General features: G+C 32.2%; 1 protein-coding gene across 1 annotated transcript in view; it reads left to right on the top strand.

The window, feature by feature from the left end:
- The first annotated feature begins 800 nt into the window (after positions 1-800).
- The window catches only part of LOC137654234 (lysosomal aspartic protease-like), a 9,356-nt gene continuing 8,892 nt past the window's right edge, over positions 801-1,264 (top strand). The window contains exon 1 of the mRNA XM_068387869.1: positions 801-907. Coding sequence (XP_068243970.1) covers positions 849-907 — 59 coding nt within the window. The 5' untranslated portion in view covers positions 801-848. The remainder of the gene's footprint in view (positions 908-1,264) is intronic.

The raw sequence follows: 1,264 nt of genomic DNA, 5'->3' as shown, positions 1-1,264 counted from the left end.
AATTAAGTAGTATTTAACCTAGATATATAAGGTAATACGATTATGTCTTTTTAAATAAAAATGCTACTCAATTTCCAGTTGCTGTATTGGGAAAGTAATTTATTTATTCATTTTTTTTTTTACATTTCATATCTTTATTTTTTTTTTTCTTTTTACATTTCGTATCCTTATTTTTCTATTTATCGTCATCCGTATCCTGCGTTTGGAATATGGAGTAAACGGAGAAATGTTGAGCATGAACACGGAAGAGAGTATGCAAGAAAGGAGATAAAGTCGAAGACAAAAAAGTAAGTGCAGGTAGGGACCGAAGGGACATTACTAAGAACCATAAGTGATGCTCACAGTGTAAAGTATGAGGTGTACTGAAGGCACTATAATGAGAGATGATATGTCTTATTTTTTGTAGTTTTTATTTCCGACATAGATTGTTTTTTGAGGAAATAATCGAATACGTGTTCTACATTTTTTTTACTAAAGACTTTAAATACTTTAAAATGAGGCTGAGTTAAGAGACTCTAAATATACTACTGTTCATAAATTCCACAGATTAGAGTGGAAAGTTATGAAAATATACGAAAGGGTGGAATATATTAATAAAATACTGTGTAATATATTTGCAAAAATACAGTAAAACATTGATAAAACAAAGAAATTATTCCTAAACCCAAAATCGATTTGCTCCAGTCAGATCTATATCATCGACAAGAACCATATTCTTATCTGATTATCAATAATTAAGATTTAAAGAACAAATTTGTTAATAACCCCGCTAAAACAGTAACTGGCAACTGCCTAGGATAGCTACTTAAAGCCTCGCCATTCTAGCTCTTAGCCACCAGAGGTTCACGATGAGGTCACTGGTCTTCCTTCTCGTTTGTGTTGCTGCTGCAACTGCAGTATTGCACAGGTGAGATAATTAGTTTATTTCGTTTACATTTATAATAGATTTTCTCTTGTGTTGCGGCTGTAACTGCAGCACTGCATAGGTGAGTTAATTAGTTTATTTCGCTTACATTTATACAATAAATTTCGCTTGTGTTGCGGCTGTAACTGCAGCATTGCACAGGTTAGTTAATTAGTTTATTTCGTTTACATTTATAATAAATTTTCTCTTGTGTTGCGGCTGTAACTGCAGCATTGCATAGGTGAGTTAATTCATTTATTTCGTTTACCTTTATACAAAAAAACTTCGCTTGTGTTGGGGCTGTAACTGCAGCATTGCACAGGTGAGTTAGTTTATTTCGTTTACATTTATAATAAATTT

The sequence above is a fragment of the Palaemon carinicauda genome, chromosome 15 (assembly GCF_036898095.1).
Source record: "Palaemon carinicauda isolate YSFRI2023 chromosome 15, ASM3689809v2, whole genome shotgun sequence".
Taxonomy (NCBI): Eukaryota; Metazoa; Arthropoda; class Malacostraca; order Decapoda; family Palaemonidae; genus Palaemon; species Palaemon carinicauda.
The sequence above is the reverse complement of the archived record's forward strand: the minus strand, read 5'-3'. Positions and strand labels throughout refer to the sequence as shown.